General features: G+C 35.3%; 1 protein-coding gene across 1 annotated transcript in view; it reads left to right on the top strand.

Moving 5' to 3' along the window:
* Positions 1-18,373, top strand: part of ELP4 (elongator acetyltransferase complex subunit 4) — a 218,540-nt gene that overhangs the window by 47,179 nt on the left and 152,988 nt on the right. The window contains exons 5-7 of the mRNA XM_049780094.1: positions 1,629-1,765; positions 7,967-8,051; positions 12,996-13,184. Coding sequence (XP_049636051.1) covers positions 1,629-1,765; positions 7,967-8,051; positions 12,996-13,184 — 411 coding nt within the window. The remainder of the gene's footprint in view (positions 1-1,628; positions 1,766-7,966; positions 8,052-12,995; positions 13,185-18,373) is intronic.

Raw genomic sequence — 18,373 nt, forward strand, 5'->3', positions numbered from 1 at the left:
TCAGTGTTTTTTTTTTAATTTTAGGATGGTAGAAATTATATAATTTTAGGTCAGAGACTTATTAAAGACGACATTGCCATAGATTTTGTTATTAGTTGAACTTTGAATAGAACTAAGTATATATGTATTTCTAATGTATGAATAAAGAAATCAGCACACAACCCACTGAAAACAGAATAATAATGCCATACTAAGTATATTATACGTTTGTTCATTTTAAATCTACCTAGAATGTAATTTACTGTCCTATTTAACCAAATTCATATCAAGTTATTAGAGTTTTTTGTAAAAAGTAATTTGCTAGAGACAATATTAGTGAAGAGAATAAAAGGGGTATTATTAATAAACTGATAATAATGCTAGATTTCCTAACTAATGTAAATCATATGTTCTCTCAATTTATCTTGTATCTTGTATCACCTGGATAATTAGCACAATTTATACTGTAGGCTTAGTTTTATATAATAAAATGTATATATTATATATAAGATAAATATTATGCACATGTATGCATATATTATGCATGTGTATATACATAAATGTGTATATATTGTACTTTTATAAGAGGTAGCTTTAAAATAAGACTCAGCTTATGATATTTCAATAACTCCTTTTTCTTGAACCCTTCAATTGTTTTTATTCAGTTTACATTTAGTTCTTGGTAACTGCATATTTAATTTTATATTAAAGCCTGAATTTTTGTTTGTTTTTGTTTTGTTTTGTTTTTGGTGCCGAAACCCAGGAAAGCCTGAATTTTTTAAGAAAGAATTGTATAAAATAAAATTTATTCCTTTTGTTAAATATAATATATAAAACTTTTGCAAAATGATCTTTAAATTCTTTCTAAACTGCAAGTACCACCAAGAGTAAAGTTGATATTTATTTGTTTAAAATAAATTAAGATCATATGATTGTTTTTAATTTAGTACGTAAATACTTAGCAGCTCTTTCTTGGCATTAAAATACCTGAATTGGGGCTAGAGAATCTAAAAAATGATCTGTAGATTCTACTTATTAACTAGAAAATATAAAATAAGCAGATTTGGGGCCAGGCGATGGCGCTGGAGGTAAGGTGCCTGCCTTGCCTGCGCTAGCCTAGGATGGACCCCGGTTCGATCCCCCGGCGTCCCATATGGTCCCCCAAGAAGCCAGGAGCAACTTCTGAGCGCATAGCCAGGAGTAACCCCTGAGCATCACAGGGTGTGGCCCAAAAACCAAAAAATAAAATAAAATAAAATAAAATAAGCAGATTTAGGGGCTGGAGAGATAGCATGGATGTAGGGCATTTGCCTTGCATGCAGAAGGACAATGGTTCGAATCCCGGCATCCCATATGGTCCCCCAAGTCTGCCAGAAGCGATTTCTGAGCATAGAGCCAGGAGTAACCCCTGAGTGCTGCCAGGTGTTATCTCTCAAACCAACAAACAAACAAACAGTACCTAAATTGTCAGGATTGATCCTTACACAAAGCTAGGAGAAAGCCCTGAGCAACACCTGGGTATAGCCCCCCTCAAAAAATGTAAACAAAAAATATTAATTAAATACTTGACTATATTAGTATTTTTCTATCTAGAATAAATGAATTATATTACACAAATTTTTAATAACCAGTATTGGTTTTCATTATAGGCTGGACCAGTAGCATCTGCTAGGTTTGGTCACTATTATAATGCATCAAAAAAGATACCACAAGAATTAATTAAATCTTCAAAATGGCATGGATTTTTCCTTCCAGAAAAAATATCGACTTTTAAAGAAGAACCCTGGTAAGTCACTGACCCAATTATGATTTTAGAGGTTCAGAGAATGTGTTTTTGTCACATTCATTGGAAGAATGCATGTTTCAAGGTATATGTTCTAATGTTGAATATTAGTTTTCTAGATAATGTATGGCATGAATTGTGTATATGTCTTTTATTGCAGGACCTGCTATTACTAGACTGAAATTATAATGCCAGCTGTTTTTGTTTTCACCCAAATGTGGAAGAGTTCTGATCTAAATGAGACTAGATAGTGATTAATATTTTTATTGTTATCTTATGGTGAAATTATATATAGTAATATGATCATTTCTAGTTTGGGGCAGTAAACATGAATGAGGTTTCTAGTATTTCACTTATTAAAACATACTGCATATAGTTATGCTTCAAGCAAAACAATCTGTGATCTTTTAAATAACAAGATAACTTAGCTTTTAAATTTTACATTAGAGTATTAATTATTGTTTTTGTTTCTTTGTTTTTGGGCCACACCCTGTGACACTCAGGGGTTACTCCTGGCTGTGTGCTCAGAAATCGCTCCTGCCTTGGGGGACCATATGGGATGCCGGGGGTCGAACCTTGGTCTGTCCTAGGTTAGTGCTTGCAAGGCAGATGCCTTAAGGTTAGTGCCACAGCTCCGCGCCCTAGAATATTAATTATTAAAATGAACATGTTTGCCGTGATACTAACTTTATTAAGATCAACTCTACATTTTGCAGTAATTGGTTTTGAGTAATTTAAAAGTGTTAACATTTAATTTCAGGAGCCAGAGAGATAGCACAGCGGTGTTTGCCTTGCAAGCAGCCCACCCAGATCTAAGGTGGTTGGTTCGAACCCTGGCGTCCCATATGGTCCCCCGGGCCTGCCACGAGCTATTTCTGAGCAGATAGCTAGGACTAATCCCTGAGCACTGCCGGGTGTGGCCCAAAAACCAAAAAAAAAAAAAAAAAAAAAAGGAAAAAAATTTTTAATTTCAAAATTATTGCAGTTGAATCAAGGGAAAGTTGATTGAAATAGCTTATTGCCTTTATTTCTTTTTGCTTTGTAAAACCATTCTTTTCCAAGAGAGGAGGGCATTTATTTAATGAAGGTTTAATAGGCAGCAAGTGTGATACTAAATGGCAAGTGCCAATCTAAAGGCTCTTTTTTCAGAAATATTACTTGAGAATTTATTGAAGTGAATTGTTGCAAGTCAGCCCCTGAGAGGTTGACTGATGGAGGGATGGAGGATGAGGTCTTTCCCCTCCAGCTCTGAGCACGCGTCTGCCAGCAGTTCTGAGATGAAACGGCAGGTAAACAGCTCGCAGACAGTCAGGCTTGTGGAAATATTAGCTTTATTCAGTGGACAAGACTGAAGTCCAACGTCTCAGTATCAGTTCCAGCCAAAAAGCCCTTCGCCTTCCACAGACCCTTGTTTTTATCCCCCAGAATCAGGTACCACCCAATAGTGGGATCAGATACCACCCAATGGTGGAAGCAGAATCAGGTACCACCCTAGGATGGGGGCAGAATGCCAGGTCACAACCTAGGGTAGGGCGCAATCACCGATCAGGGTAGGGTCAGTAGCATACTAATCCCATAAAATGTTTACATACACAACAGTGAATACAATTTATTTCATTTTTTTAATTTCTTCACATTATTATGTTCTCCAGTCTAGTTGGATATATATATTACTACTGACCATTAACAACCATCAAGCCAAGTTCTCTCCTCTGCTTTTTGTTTTACTGCTTTAAAAGATTTTGGTGTCCCTTACCTTTACCTTCTTTCTTATGTGAGGGAGGAAAGAACACTTACTGACAAAGAAAACTTTTTAATCTGACTTCTCTTTTAATCTACTTTCTGAGTCCATCCTGCTGTCAGTCTTGGGTAAATCCTTAAGTCCAGTGAGAATTAATAGCCACCTGTGAAAAATGGGCAGTGGGATATCACACCTGTCCTACCTACACCAGTAAAAATTTCATTTGAATGAATGTATTAATTATACCAGCTCCTTACTTTTACCTTTATCTGATCCAAACATGCATACAAAATCAAATCAAATTGCTGTGTTCTCAGTTGATAAACAAGAAAACACAAATTTAAAGCCAATTCTTTTTGACTCAGAAATCTATACGAGCTGGAACCAGATAGTACAGCAGGTTGGTCACTTTTACAGCAAGAAAATTAAAGGTTTTTGTTGTTATGTTTGCCTTAATTTAAAGGACAGGGGGAATTAACTTTTGTCTAGTTACTGTTTTGTGTCAGACACTGTTACAAACATCTGACCATGGGTTTCTCATTTAATCCTACCAGTAACCCTCTCACCAAGAGAAGATTATGTTCCACTACAGCAACCTTTTAGATCAAGGCTGATATGTAACTTCCCTAGTGTTTTAGGCTTTCAGCCACCAAGTTAACTCCCAAACTTGTCAGTGAAACCTCTGGTCTCTTCTGTGCCAGCTTGAGTCTATTCACTGTTGAAATGAATGTAGAGTATGGAGAAATATGTACCTGGATGGGGTTAGAGCAACAGTAGGGCACTTGCCTTGTACTGCAGTCAACCAAGATTTAATTCCCCGCTCCATGTATAGTCCCCCAAGCTTGTAAAGAGCACCACTGGATGTGGTCCAAAAAGTGAATATGTATTTGGGAGAATATAATGTTAATTTTTGCATTATTTTCCAGAATTTTTTTAAGCGTAGCAAGTCTATGGAAATAAGAAAATTTATGGATTTTATTTATTTTGTTTTCTTTTGGGGCCATACTCAGTGATGCTCAGGAATTACTCCTGGCTATGCGCTCAGAAATTGCTCCTGGGTTGGGGGACTATATGGGACACTGGGGGGATCGAACTATGGTCCGTCCTAGGTTGGCACATATAAGGCAAATGCCCTACTGCTTGTGCCACTGCTGCAGCCCCAGTTTGTGGATTTTAATTATCAAGGCAATATTGTCTTTTATAGTAGCTAACTGATAATTCATTTATTTCATATTAAACTTAAATGCTTAATTAAATGTAATTACACTTTAACCATGTAATCAAATTCATGTTTAAAATACTTTACCATGTGAGATTTATTTTAATTTATGAGAAGCATCTGCTCATTTCATTAATATGATTTTCATTAGTTAATTTATAAAACAATAACATCATGCCTCACAGCTATCTATATTTTTTCTGTAATTAAGACTAGTGGATATAGCTATGTCCAAGTATAATATATACAGGTATAAAGCATGATTTTATAACTTTTTTTGGGAGGTCACACTTGACAGCTCAGGGGTTACTCCTGGCTATATGCTCAGAAATCGCTCCTGGCAGACTCGGGGGACCAAATGGGATGCCGGGATTCAAACCAACAACCTTCTAGAGGATGCCATGTCATGAAGTGATACATTGTTGTATTCCTCCATATAATTTATAGATTTGTCTGATATTGACATCTTTTTCTTCCAGAGGTAAAATATCATCATTTACTTTTTTTTCTTATTATTTTTTATATTTTATTTAAACACCTTGATTACATACATGATTGCGTTTGGGTTCCAGCCATGTAAAGAACACCACCCATCAACAGTATAACATTCCCATCACCAATGTCCCAAATCTTTCTCCTCCCCACCTGACCCCCGCCTGTACTCTAGACAGGCTTTCCATTTCCTTCATACATTCCCATTATTAGGACAGTTCAAAATGTAGTTATTTCTCTAACTAAACTCATCACTCTTTGTGGTGAGCTTCCTGAGGTGAGCTGGAACTTCCAGCTCTTTTCTCTTTTGTGTCTGAAAATTATTATTGCAAGAATGTCTTTCATTTTTCTTAAAACCCATAGATGAGTGAGACCATTCTACATTTTTTTCTCTCCCTCTGACTTATTTCACTCAGCATGATAGATTCTATGTACATCCATGTATAGGAAAATTTCATGACTTCATCTCTCCTGACAGCTGCATAATATTCCATTGTGTATATGTACCACAGTTTCTTTAGCCATTCGTCTGTTGAAGGGCATCTTGGTTGTTTCCAGAGTCTTGCTATTGTAAATAGTGCTACAATGAATATAGGTGTAAGGAAGGGATTTTTGTATTGTATTTTTGTGTTCCTAGGGTATATTCCTAGGAGTGGTATAACTGGATTGTGTGGGAGCTTGATTTCCAGTTTTTGGAGGAATCTCCATATCACTTTCCATAAAGATTGAACTAGGTGGCATTCCCACCAGCAGTGGATAAGAGTTCCTTTCTCTCCACATCCCACCAACACTGTTTGTTCTCATTCTTTATGATGTGTGCCAATCTCTGAGGTGTGAGGTGGTACCTCATAGATGTTTTGATTTGCATCTCCCTGATGATTAGTGGTGTGGAGTATTTTTTCATGTGTATTTTGGCCATTTGTATTTCTTTGTCAAAGTGTCTATCCATTTCTTCTCCCCATTTTTTGATGGGATTAGATGCTTTTTTCTTGTAAAGTTCTGTCAGTGCCTTGTATATTTTGGAGATTAGCCCCTTATCTGATGGGTATTGGGTAAATAGTTTCTCCCACTCAGTGGGTGGCTCTTGTATCCTGGGCACTATTTCATTTGAGGTGCAGAAGCTTCTCAGCTTAATATATTCCCATCTGTTAATCTCTGCTTTCACTTGCTTGGAAAGTGCAGTTTCCTCCTTGAATATGCCTGGAGTCTCAATGTCCTGGAAAGTTTTGCCTACATGTTGTTCTATATATCTTATGGTTTCGGGTCTGATATCAAAGTCTTTAATCCATTTGGATTTTACCTTCGTACATGATGTTAGCTGGGGGTCTAAGTTCAATTTTTTGCAAGTGGCTAGCCAGTTAGTTGTACCAACACCACTTGTTGAAGAGGCTTTCTTTGCTCCATTTAGGATTTCTTGCTCCTTTATCAAAAATTAGGTGATTGTATGTCTGGGGAACATTCTCTGAGTATTGAAGCCTATTCCACTGATCTGAGGGCCTGTCTTTATTCCATTACCATGCTGTTTTGATAACTATTGCGCCTGGCATCTCTTATAGCTTCCCAAACTCCTTGGGAGTGATCCCTGAACACAGAACTGGGAGTGACAGCACTGCCAGGTATAGCCCAAAACATACCAAAGAGAATTTTAAAAATAGCCATATTTGCCAAATTATGTTTTGTTTAAAATACTATATTCCCCCTTAGTTCTCCTTTTTTTCTTATATAGGTAATTATAGGCTGAAACTCTCCAATAAAATGTTAATGAGGATGTGTATGTATTTTTAATGGAGTACACACAACATAGAGACTACTGTGTTTACTTTCTATGTTTTTTAATACGTGTATATGTCCATACTTTATTCTTTATTTGGGACATTTCTTCTGCTTATGGATTTACTTACTTAGAATCACAGTATTGCAAATATTTTCATGATTTTAGGTCTTTCCCTAGTTCTCAAGTTTTGACACTTGAGTATCTTTGAAATAACTGCTTCAGAACTTCACTATTGCAATATCTAATATTCAGTCAAAGCATAGAGGTTGTTCATTTTGAAGAATCTTAAATTCAGTTAATGTTCAAGCAGTTTTCCTTCATTCTTACTAAATTTATTTGAGATGTTTCACGGTAATATATTTTAAACTAGTAATATCAATGCTAATAATAGTGTGGAAAGTAATCTAAGTTACCATCTTATATCCAAATTTAATTTGTTGACTTCCTTTAACAAATAAGGTGGAGGTGAAACACCTCCATTTATTTAAAAGATTAATTTTTGACTTAACAATTATATCAGTGTGCTCTAAGAAAATTACAACTTTTATGGAAAATGAGCTCAGATGATCAAGGACATTGATTCAGATATACAGTTCATTAGCTATGTGCTAATTATCTGTGATTACTCCTTAAAAGCTATAGTGACTTCATCTTTAGGTTGCCTCATTAAATCATTATTTTTTTTCTTGAAAGTAGCTAAACCTGACATAACTAAGTCATCTCAGTCTCCACAGACTTTTTTATTTTCCTAAGAACTCCAAACTAAGTTATTTAAGTTACTCTCTGGATGTATTTAGTATATTTTTTAGAAATATTAATATTATTTTGGCTCACTTGATACTGTATTTTTCACTTGATATTATATTTAAATAATTTCATGAGTATATACTTTATATTATTTGCTTTGTCTTTGGTTAGATTTTTTTATTTCCTGTATGATAAAACCATTTATGAATTTGAACCACTTCTTACCCACAGTTCTTTGAATGAAGGCTACGCAAAGCTGCTTCAGTTTATCCAGAATATCATTTCTGAGGAAGGATTTGATGGAGCTAATCCCCAGGTATTGTGTACCTTCAAAGTCTTTTATAGTCATGTATGTAACATTGTTTTCAAATTCTCCAGGTTAGACTCAAAAGTTGTAGAAGAATCAGTTAAAAAAAAAAAAAAAGAGGGGCTGGAGTGGTGGTGTGGAGCGATAAGGCATCTGCCTTGCCAGCACTAGCCTGGGACAGACCAGGGTTCAATCCCCCAGTATCCCATATTGTCCCCCAAGCCAGGAGTGATTTCTAAGCTCATAGCCAGGAGTAACCCCTGAGTGTCACTATACTTTTTTCAAGTGTAGATGATAAATATAAACAGTCTTGTTTTATTAATATGAACATAGAACTACAGCTATGAATTTAATGAATGTTCATAGATGTACACATACATTGTCCATTTTAATAATTGAAAAATATAAACTTATAGTAAGAATTAATAAATCATCACATTACCCTAAGGTATAAGACTTGTACTTTTCTGTTTTTATGTTTCTGTCAGCTAGATCTTCACTTTTAATTAACTTACAATAAAGAAATAATTAATGGATTTATTTTTATTACATTGAGCTTTGAGTTGTCTCGGTGAATAAAAGAGGCAATTTTACTTGCTACATAAAAATTTTATAACTTAATTACTGTTCCCTCTATGTATATTTAAAAACTTACTCTGAATTTCCCCTATTACAGATGTTCCCATTAGTTTAATCTAAATAATATTAAGGAAATTTTATAACTAATGTTATGTTTTTTTAGAATTATTTCTTAGCTGCTAAAGATTTATACTCATGTATATTATCTTAGCATAATTATTTCCAGAAAACCATTAATTTTTTAAAGAAGACAATTAGTCCCAAAATTCATTTTTGTTTTTAATTATTTACCTATGTTTGATCTCAATTCATAGATTTTTAAGTATTCTTAGTAATAGTAATTTATCAATAAATGCTTTATTCTTATTACAGTACTTTATGGCAAGATTTTTAAAAAATTATCACTAAGTTGAAAATACTTGGGGTATTTGGCAAAATATTTGACATTTGGTTATAGATGGCTTTTCACGTGTGTTAAATTTTTTGGTATCTTGTACCATCTTATTTTTCTCATTGTTGCTCAATTTTGGATCCTACCTAAGATTTATGAGCACCATGTTTTCCATTTGGTGGCATTGCCTGTCTGGAGAGGTAAATTGGTCCCTGACAGATCCCTCTCCCCACTTGCTGTGGTAACTATGGAAACAGGCATGTCATGACAGTTCCTATGGTACAGTGTGCAGAGCTGATGCTCTTGTAAAGCGATGGCATATCTTCAAAGAGCTAGAAATTTTATAGAATGCAACAAAAGCAAAAGCAATGGCATAAGCATATGCATCTATCCAAAGATCCCTTAAGAAGGAAGCTAGTATTAGAGTTGAATGAAATGTTTGTTTTCTTTGTTGTTTGTTTAGAGTATGACAACAATATAATTATCAATACTATATACTTTATCATATGGAATTTACAGACAGCAAATTCTGTAAAGTGAAGGTTCTGTTACTATTGACTTTTAGAAAGATTAAACAAGTCAAAGTTGGTATTTCTGTAGAGGACATAAAATCATTAAAATATTTATGTCTAATTTATTGAAACATTTAATTATTCAGGTTATTATTTTTAAATTATGTGTTATTTCATTTGCTAAATTACCAATTTATATATCTATCTCAAATATTTACTTTAAGAGGCAAAAAAACTATTTGGCACTACTTTAAAACATTATTCAGGAGTTTGAAAATGAAATAAATCTTACATTTTAAAGAAAAATTTCTTCTTATTTTGTCATGTACTTGCAAATAAACTAAATTAGTTGAAGGAAAAATATAGGAATAAACTCTCAGAAACAGAATGTTATATATAATTAATATTTTAGCAATTATAATAGCATAACTCACTGTGAAAATACTTATAGTATAGATATTTATAAATTTCTGTCATATTTCATTTATTTTTAAATTGTGATTATCAAGTATCTCAAAACTATCATAAAAATTAATGTAAATATGTATTTTACATGGAATATCAGAGTATCAGATGATTAAAATTTACCTATTAAACTTTCAACAGAAGTTTTATCTCATTTTATTATGCTATATATAGTATGCCCATTGTTATATGTATAGAAAATAAATGATTGTTAAGCAATATAGCAAGTTTAGAATTCAAACCTGTTTTCATTATTATAATTTTAAATGTATTTTTGTATTCCCTATTTGAAAATATTAGAATCAATTTTTGCTGATATTTTATGTACATATCACATGTCCATATCTTACTACTTTTCATTCTTTGGCTTAATATTTGTATTCTACACACACACACACACACACACACATACACACATCAAGTTTATCTGTCAAGTCACTAAAGTTTTCTATTTATGTTTTATAGAGGTTAAATCCATTGATAAGACTGCTTTTATTTTAATTATACAGTTTTATACATTTTCACATGTGTGTTTCCTCCCAAATCAGACCACCAAGTACCAATGTTCCTCTGCATAGGTCTTTTGGGCCTCTACCACTTTTTCAAACTTCTGCCACCTATGCCTTTGGTCATTTCAGTTGCAGCAAACAAGTTTTTTTATTTTGTTGTTTGGGGCCACATCCAGTGACATTCAGGGGTTACTCCTGGATATGAGCTCAGAAATTACTCCTAGCAGGCTTGGGGTAACACATGGGATGCTGGGAATCAAACCCAGCTATTATATGCAAGGTAAACAAATGCTCTACTTGCTGTGCTATCACTCTGGCCTCACAAATAACTTTTAATATGACAGTAGTACCTAATATTGACTATGGTTAAAATACAGTCAAGTATAATAAAATTTGGAGAAGCTATTTTGCACTCACCTGGTACATTCCAGTTTTAGTATACTAGCTAAAATCTTTGGGCAAGTCTGTCTTCTTTTAACAAAATAGCTCCTTTTATGGGGTGATCTCTCAAGCCACCCCTGAAGATTCTAAGGCCAGCAACAATGCAATACTTTGGGCTGGGACCTGTGATGGTAAGCAGAGGTGAGGGCCAAAGGAGCACCTGACCACCTCAATGATTCTCAGAGGCCTTCAGGACTGGTCTTTTTTTTTTTTTTTTTTGCTTGTGGGTGATATCCAGCTTTGTTCAGGGCTTACGCCTGGGTCTATGCTCAAGTATCTCTTGGCAGTGCTTCAAAGACCATATATGATACCAGAGATCAAACTAGGGCAGGTACCTTTCTTAACCTTTGCACTATCTCTCCAGCCCAGGGACACAATTTGAATTGAAGGTCATATATGTGCTTCATGTACCTTAACCACTGTACTCCTCCTGGTCACAGATTGTTCTTTCTGTTGGAATCTGAACTAAACTTTATTTCATGAGAGACCAGGTTAATTGATGACAAAATCTCAATCTTGCTATTTTATTTGTTCTGAGTTTCTCAATATATGAAAAGAGGAGTAAATCACATTGTACATATTATCTTGCAGAATTTTGTCCAAAGTTTTTTATGCTTATGTGCCTGGAAATTCTTTTTTTGTTTTGTTTTTTCACCCACCCTATTTACCCACCCATGCCTGGAAATTCTTCTTCCTTCATTGAAGTAATTAAAAATAAAAAGGAAACAATTTCATGAACTACTAAAGACCAGCTTTAGTATTTTAGATACTTGTCTATCAGAACTTTCATATAACCAGAAAAGATCATTGTACCAGCTGTCTTGATAGTAGTCAGAAAGTACCTCAGATGTACTGAGCCAAATTCCTCTCTTTGTAATCTCATTTTTGTAATGTTACCCAGGCTATTATGCCCCTTTGTGTATTTAAAGAAGTTTGTTGTCCCAGAGCAAAGTTCTGTTCTCTTCTTCCAAGGTCAAGGAGTATTTATGTCTTTCCCCCAAATCAGTCATGTTACATAATTAACCATCTCACTAAGTCCCCTCAAGACTGTCTTCTCCCATCATTTCATTTATTTGCTCACCTTACTTACTGACTTTGTCAAATTATCCTTGAAAAAGAGCACACAAATCCACATTTCAAGTATATATTATCAGGGAGATAATATATTATGGTGGAATTATTTAGGTGACTAATAAATGTTATTAGAAGTATTTTATAGTAATAGCAAATTATACCTCAAGCATAATTCTCTATGATAATTTAGAAATTATTTAAAGTTTGTGATATGATACATTTTATGTTTTCCAAAAGTTGGGTTTTATTTTATTTCTTTTTGAAAATCTGAGTCACACATGGCAGCCATTCACAGCAGAACTTGGGGCCCCTGTGGTCTTGAGGATCAAACTCAATATCTAGTATGTGCTAGGCCTGTGCTCTCCCCTTTGAGACTTTCCCTTCCCCAAAGGGAAGTATTTTTAGTTATTGTCGGGAAAAGGCTTCCCAGCAATACAGGCTCAGGGACAACTCTGGCAGTGATGGGGTCCTCCAGAGATTTACCATGGGCTTCTCCAGAGAGTAAATACACAAGCAAAGTCATAAAGACACAAACAAGCAAAATACATGTTCAAGGAAGAAATAGGGCTTGAAGAGCAGCAAGCCTGTGGTCTTAATGTTATTATTTTTATATTTTTGTGGCCTAAGAGTCTTCCATTGTACTGCCTTGTTACTGGTAATACATAAAGGTGTTTGCCACATCTATTGACTCACCTGATTCATTGTAAATAAGAACTGGCAGATGGGGGCCAGAGAGATGGCATGGAGGTAAGGCATTTGCCTTGCATGCAAAAGGACGGTGGTTCAAATCCCGGCATCCCATGTGGTCCCCCAAGCCTGCCAGGAGCGATTTCTGATTGTAGAGTCGGGAGTAAACCCCTGGGCGCTGCCAGGTGTGACCCAAACAAACAAACAAACAAAAGAACTTGCAGATAAAAGTAAAAGAGGAATTCTGTTGTTTACTGAAATTTCTTATTTACATTCCTTCCACTTCTTTTTTTAGAAAAAACAGAAAAACATTTTAAGAATTGGGATCCAGAATCTTGGTTCACCTTTGTGGGGAGATGACATTTGCTACACAGAAAACTGTGGCAGCAGTCACAGTCTTACAAAGTTTCTTTATGTTCTCCGGGGTCTTCTACGAACCTCTCTTTCAGTCTGTATCATCACAATGCCAACACATCTGATTCAGGTAAGAACTTTCCAAATTATTTATTCCCAATAGCAGGAGAATTATTTTTATATGCACTTAGATAAAAGTTGTCTGAAATTCCAGCACCTAGAGAGATAGTTGAGGGGAGGATGCTCATCAGGTGTGGCTTGCTAATCAAAGAAATTATTAAAAACATCAAACTATATGTATTCAAGGGCGAGAGAGATCATCTAGAAGGCAGGGCTTTTGCCTTGTACACAGCCAACCTGGGTCCCATCCCCATAACCACATATGGCTCCCCAAGTCGTACTGGAGTGAACCCCAAATGTGAGACCCTCAAATGCGAGCCAGGAATAAGTCCTTACTATGGCCAGATGTGGCCCCAAAACAAACCAAAGGAAAGTATTTGTGTTATAATTGTTGACAAATTTAAAATAATTCATTTATTAATTAAATTGTAATAATATACTCATTACAAGCTTATTGAAAATTACTTACAAAATAAACAAAAATAACAAAAAGAGTAGCATTGTTTTACATTTTCCCAATTAAATACTGCTGAATTCTAATGTAAGTTTCTTTATTTTTATTTTATTTTTGGTTTGTTATTTGGGCCATACTATGTAATACACAGTGGTTACTGCTGGCTCTGCACTCAGAAATTACTCCTGGTAAGTTTAGGGGACCATACAGGATTCTGGGGATCGAACCTAGGTTGGCCATGTGCAAAACAAATGCCCTATCCACCTTGCTATCTCTGGCTCCCTAATAGAAGCTTCTTTTTGTTTGTTGTTTGGTTTTGAGCCACACCTGGTGACACTCAGGGGTTACTCCTGGCTATGTGCTCAGAAACCACTCCTGGCTTGTGGGACCATATGGCATGCCAGGGGATCGAATTGCCATCTGTCCTAGGTTAGCGCACATAATGCAGACACCCTACCACTTGCGCCACCACTCCGGCCCCAGGAAGCTTCTTTATTTCATCCTTTAGATATGTTGTTTTGGTCAATGAATTAAAGGAAATTTGACCTTATAGAAAATTGTTTGAAAAAGGAGTATAATTTTCAAAAGCCTTCTCAGATAATTATGTATATTCTTTGGTCCACGCTGAAATTTGACAAATAATAGTTTCATGAATGTTAATGTAGACTTTTCATTGTAGAACTAAAGCTATGTCACTGAAATTACACAAAAGATCATTGCTTTGTTTTGCATTTTTACCAATTAGTGATACTGAAATAGCATTCCACAGTGTTGCTAGGAGATTTCTATTGTAAAATTTTATCAGAATTTCTGTATCCTTTTACTTTCCAATGGATAGTTGTTTCTAGATTGAAGCTTGTGTGAATAAAACTTTTGTGACCATTATTATGCTCCTACTTTTGAAAAGATATCTATTTACATCTTCACTGTAGTCACATTCCTGTAAATTGTCAGGTTTTTGTTTTTGTTTTTTGAGCACTACCATCTGTATTCAGGTCTTTGTCTTGGCTCTGCTCACAGGGATCAGCTCTAGAATAGCTTGGGGGCCTAAGGGAATACCAGGATCACACTGGATCAGCTGCATGCAAGGCAATCACCTTAACCATTTTTCTATCTTTCTAGGCTCTTTGTTTTTGGTTTCTTAATTATAACCATTATAGTTTTATATTTCAGCCATTATAGTTCATGTGAAATAGTTTGATACTCTGATAATTTTCCTTTCCTAGATTCTAACATGCTACAGTGTTTTTGGTCATTATTTATCTTTTTCCAAATCTTTTGCTCTTTATTTAATTGAATTGTTTAGTTCCTTATTATTAAGATATAAAATTGCACATATATTATAGGTACAACTTGGCAGAAATTTTCTTCAGTCTATTCATCAGTTTTTGCAGTGACCAGTGGTTTATTTCTCCTTTCCATCCATTCTATTAATCTTTGCCCTAAAATCTTTTTTATTATTTGTTTCTTTTTTTTTTTCTTTTGGGGCCACATCTGGTGGTGCTCTGAGAAATTACTCCTGGCAGACTCAGTGGACTATATGGGAAATCAGATTGATCACCTGCAAGACAAATGGCCTGTGCTGTCGCTCTGGCCCTGCTCTAAACTCTTTCTTAATTTGAAGCCTCTGTTTATATTAATAGTATTCCAATTAAAATTTTTGCATAGTTACCATTCTAATTATATGTTAATATTTTCATTCTTTAGTTCTCTTTTTATTGGTTTAGTACTATTTACCAAAATATGTACAGTATTCCTTCTGCTTACTATTGAATTTATTCCTTTCTTTTTATTATTGTTATATTTTGGAGGTTAGGGCTATACCCACCTATGCTCAGTTACTATTCTTGACTCTTCAGAAGTGATCTCTAGCCATGCATAGGGGGGCATATGTGGTGCAGGGGATGCAGATCATAGTCTGTGTGTGCCTCAGCTGTAAGCACTATAAACCCATTATATTCTGTACTATCCCTCTTCTCAGAGTACTTAAATTTTTCAAAATTTACTTGAATTTATTTTAAGTTTATTACAAATTTGTGAATGGCATACAATTGCTGTCATAGTTAAGTTCTCAAACTCATAAAATTGATCATTTTAAGTGTTTTTATATAGTAACACAAGTTAGTGTGGCAAGCCCAGAAGAATCTTTGACAAATAGTACATTTGAAATATTAAAGAAAAAGTTTTATTGCAGACAGGGAAGGAAAGAAGTTAAAATAAATTTTCCTATGTGTTATTGCTAAGCAAAGTAAAACATTTATGAAATAATAGGTACATATATGTAATTTTTTACTAATACCACATAAAGAACTTTGTCGTGAAAAAAAATTTTGGTAGGCAATGGGTTTGGGCCATACCTGGTGGTGCTCATGGCTTTCTCCTGGCTGTGTGGTCAGGGATGACTTCCTTGTGTTCAGAAAACCATCTGCAATGCATGGGACTTGAATGATGATTGAACAAGGGTCAGTTGTACACAAGGCAGGTACTTTATCCATTGTACTGTCTCTCTAAGAAAAAAATAATTATGTCATTTTGTTAGTTAATATTTAAACATAAGTATTTTTAAAATAATTTAATAATATTTTGTACAACTGGAAGAGATAAAGTTTAAATTTTTTGCATTTTTTCTTTATTTAAACATCTTGATTACAAATATGATTGTGATTAGGCTTCAGTCATGTAAAGAACACCCCCCTTCACCACTGAAAAATTCCTACCACCAATGTCCCAAATCTCCCTCGATCCCACCCCAACCCCACCTGTACTCTAGATAGGCTTTCCAGTTCCCTCATTCATTCACATGATTATGGTAGTTCTCTGTGTAGTTATTTCTATAACTGCACTCACCACTCTTTGTGATGAGCTTCATGAAGTAAGCTGGAAGTTACAACCCTCCTCTCCTTGTCTCTGAGGATTGTTGCAAAGATGACTTTTATTTTTCTTAAAACCCATAGATGAGTGAGACTATTCTGTGTGTGTCTCTCTCTCCCTCTGACTTATTTCACTCAGTATGATAGACTCCATGTACATCCATGTATAGGAAAATTTCATGACTTCATCTCTCCTGACGGCAGCATAATATTCCACTGTGTATATGTACCACATTTTCTTTAGCCATTTGTCTGTTGAAGGGCATCTTGGTTGTTTCCAGAGCCTGGCTATTGTGAATAGTGCTGCAATAAATATAGGTGTGAGGATGGGGTTTTTGTATTGCATTCTTGTGTTCCTAAGGTATATTCCTAGGAGTGGAATAGCTGGGTCAAATGGGAGCTCAATTTCCAGTTTTTGGAGGAATCTCCATATTGCTTTCCATAGAGGTTGGACTAGACGGCATTCCACCAACAGTGGATAAGAGTTCCTTTCTCTCCACATCCTCGCAAGCACCTATTGTTCTCATTCTTTGTGATGTGTGCCAATCTCTGTGGTGTGAGGTGGTATCTCATCGTTGTTTTGATTTGCATCTCCCTGATGATCAGTGATAAGGAGCATTTTTTCATGTGCCTTTTGACCATTTGTATTTCTTTTTTATCAAAGTGTGTTCATTTCCTCTCCCATTTTTTGATGGGATTAGATTTTTTTTCGTGTAAAGTTCTGTCAGTGCCCTGTATATTTTGGATATTAGCCCCTTATCTGATGGGTGTTGGGTGAGTAGTTTCTCCTACTTGGTGGGTGACTCTTGTATCCTGGGCACTATTTCTTTTGAGGTGCAGAAGCTTCTCAGCTTGATGTATTCCCATCTGTTGATCTCTGCTTCCACTTGTTTGGAAAGTGCAGTTTTCTCCTTGAAGATGCCTTTAGTGTCAATGTCATGGAGTGCTTTACCAACGTATTGTTCTATATACCTTATGGTATCAGGTCTAATATCAAGGTCTTTAATCCATTTGGATTTTACCTTCATACATGATGTTAACTGGGGGTCTATGTTCGCTTTTTTGCAAGTGGCTAACCAGTTCTGCCAGCACCACTTGTTGAAGAGGTTTTCCCTGCTCCACTTAGGATTTCTTGCTCCCTTGTCAAAAATTAGGTGATTGTATGTCTGGAGAACATTGTCTGAGAATTCAAGCCTATTCCACTGATCTGAGGGTCTGTCTTTATTCTAGTACCATGCTGTTTTGATAACTATTGCTTCGCAGTACAGTTTAAAGTTGGGAAAAGTAATGTCTCCCATTTTCCTTTTCCCTAGGAGTGCTTTAGCTATTTGAGGGTGTTTATTGTACCAGATGAACTTCATAAGTGTTTGATCCATTTCTTTGAAGAATATCATGGGTATCTTTAGAGGGATCGCATTAAATCTGTACAATGCTTTGGGGAGTATTGCCATTTTAATGATGTTAATCCTGCCAATCCATGAGCAGGGTATGTGTTTCCATTTCCGTGTGTCCTCTCTTATTTCTTGGAGCAGGGCTTTATAGTTTTCTTTGTATAGGTCCTTCACGTCTTTGGTCAAGTTGACTCCAAGATATTTGAGTTTGTGTGGCACTAATGTGAATGGGAGTGCCTTCTGGACTTCCATCTCTTCCCTATCATTATTGGTGTATAAAAAGGCCATTGATTTCTGTGTGTTAATTTTGTAGCCTGCCACCTTGTTATATGAGTCTATTGTTTCTAGAAGCTTTTTGGTAGTGTCTTTAGGGTTTTCTAAGTAGAGTCATGCCATCTGCAAACAGTGAGAGCTTGACTTCTTCCTTTCCTATGTGGATTCTTTTGATTTCTTTTTCTTGCCTGATCACTATAGCAAGCAGTTC

The sequence above is a fragment of the Suncus etruscus genome, chromosome 9 (assembly GCF_024139225.1).
Source record: "Suncus etruscus isolate mSunEtr1 chromosome 9, mSunEtr1.pri.cur, whole genome shotgun sequence".
NCBI lineage: Eukaryota > Metazoa > Chordata > Mammalia > Eulipotyphla > Soricidae > Suncus > Suncus etruscus.